This window comes from Buceros rhinoceros, unplaced genomic scaffold, assembly GCF_000710305.1.
Source record: "Buceros rhinoceros silvestris isolate BGI_N320 unplaced genomic scaffold, ASM71030v1 scaffold22198, whole genome shotgun sequence".
Taxonomy (NCBI): Eukaryota; Metazoa; Chordata; class Aves; order Bucerotiformes; family Bucerotidae; genus Buceros; species Buceros rhinoceros.
Window position 1 is genome coordinate 595 of NW_010427744.1, and position 466 is coordinate 1060.

At 62.2% G+C, this 466-nt stretch overlaps 1 protein-coding gene across 1 annotated transcript in view; it reads right to left on the reverse strand.

The window, feature by feature from the left end:
- The window catches only part of FRMD7 (FERM domain containing 7), a gene marked incomplete at its 3' end in the record, with an annotated part of 11320 nt that overhangs the window by 591 nt on the left and 10263 nt on the right, over positions 1 to 466 (reverse strand). Inside the window, exon 9 of the mRNA XM_010142039.1 lies at positions 216 to 404. Coding sequence (XP_010140341.1) covers positions 216 to 404 — 189 coding nt within the window. The remainder of the gene's footprint in view (positions 1 to 215; positions 405 to 466) is intronic.

Consider the following 466-nt stretch of genomic DNA (forward strand, 5'->3'; position numbering starts at 1 on the left):
GCAGCAAGGCGGGAGAGGTGTGAGCAGCACCATCAGGCCCAGCCCTCGGCATCCCCGCGTACCAGGGGAGCGGTGGTCTGGGGAGGGGGTGCAGCAGGACCGAGGCAGTGGTCTCTCCAGGAGAAGCTGCTGTCAGGCATCACCCCTCACATTCAGCCAGCTCCAACGTCCAAGGAAGGCTCCGAGCCATCCCCACAGCCGCCCCGGCCTCGTGCGTTTGGCTTTCCCCTGGGACTATACCTGTAGCGGAAACTGGAGCCCTTGCTGCACAGAAGGGCCTTGGGCTTTGACTTGGGCTCTTCGGACAGCCTGAAGAAGGCGTGGTACTCCACACACGTCTTCCAGAAAGCCTTGCAGGTGTCCCGGCTCGCCATGGTGAACTCCAGCGTGTCCTTGCACAGCCCCTGCATTCAGCGACAATCAAGCCAACATCAAAGGATCCAAAGGGTCACACCGGGCTGCTGCT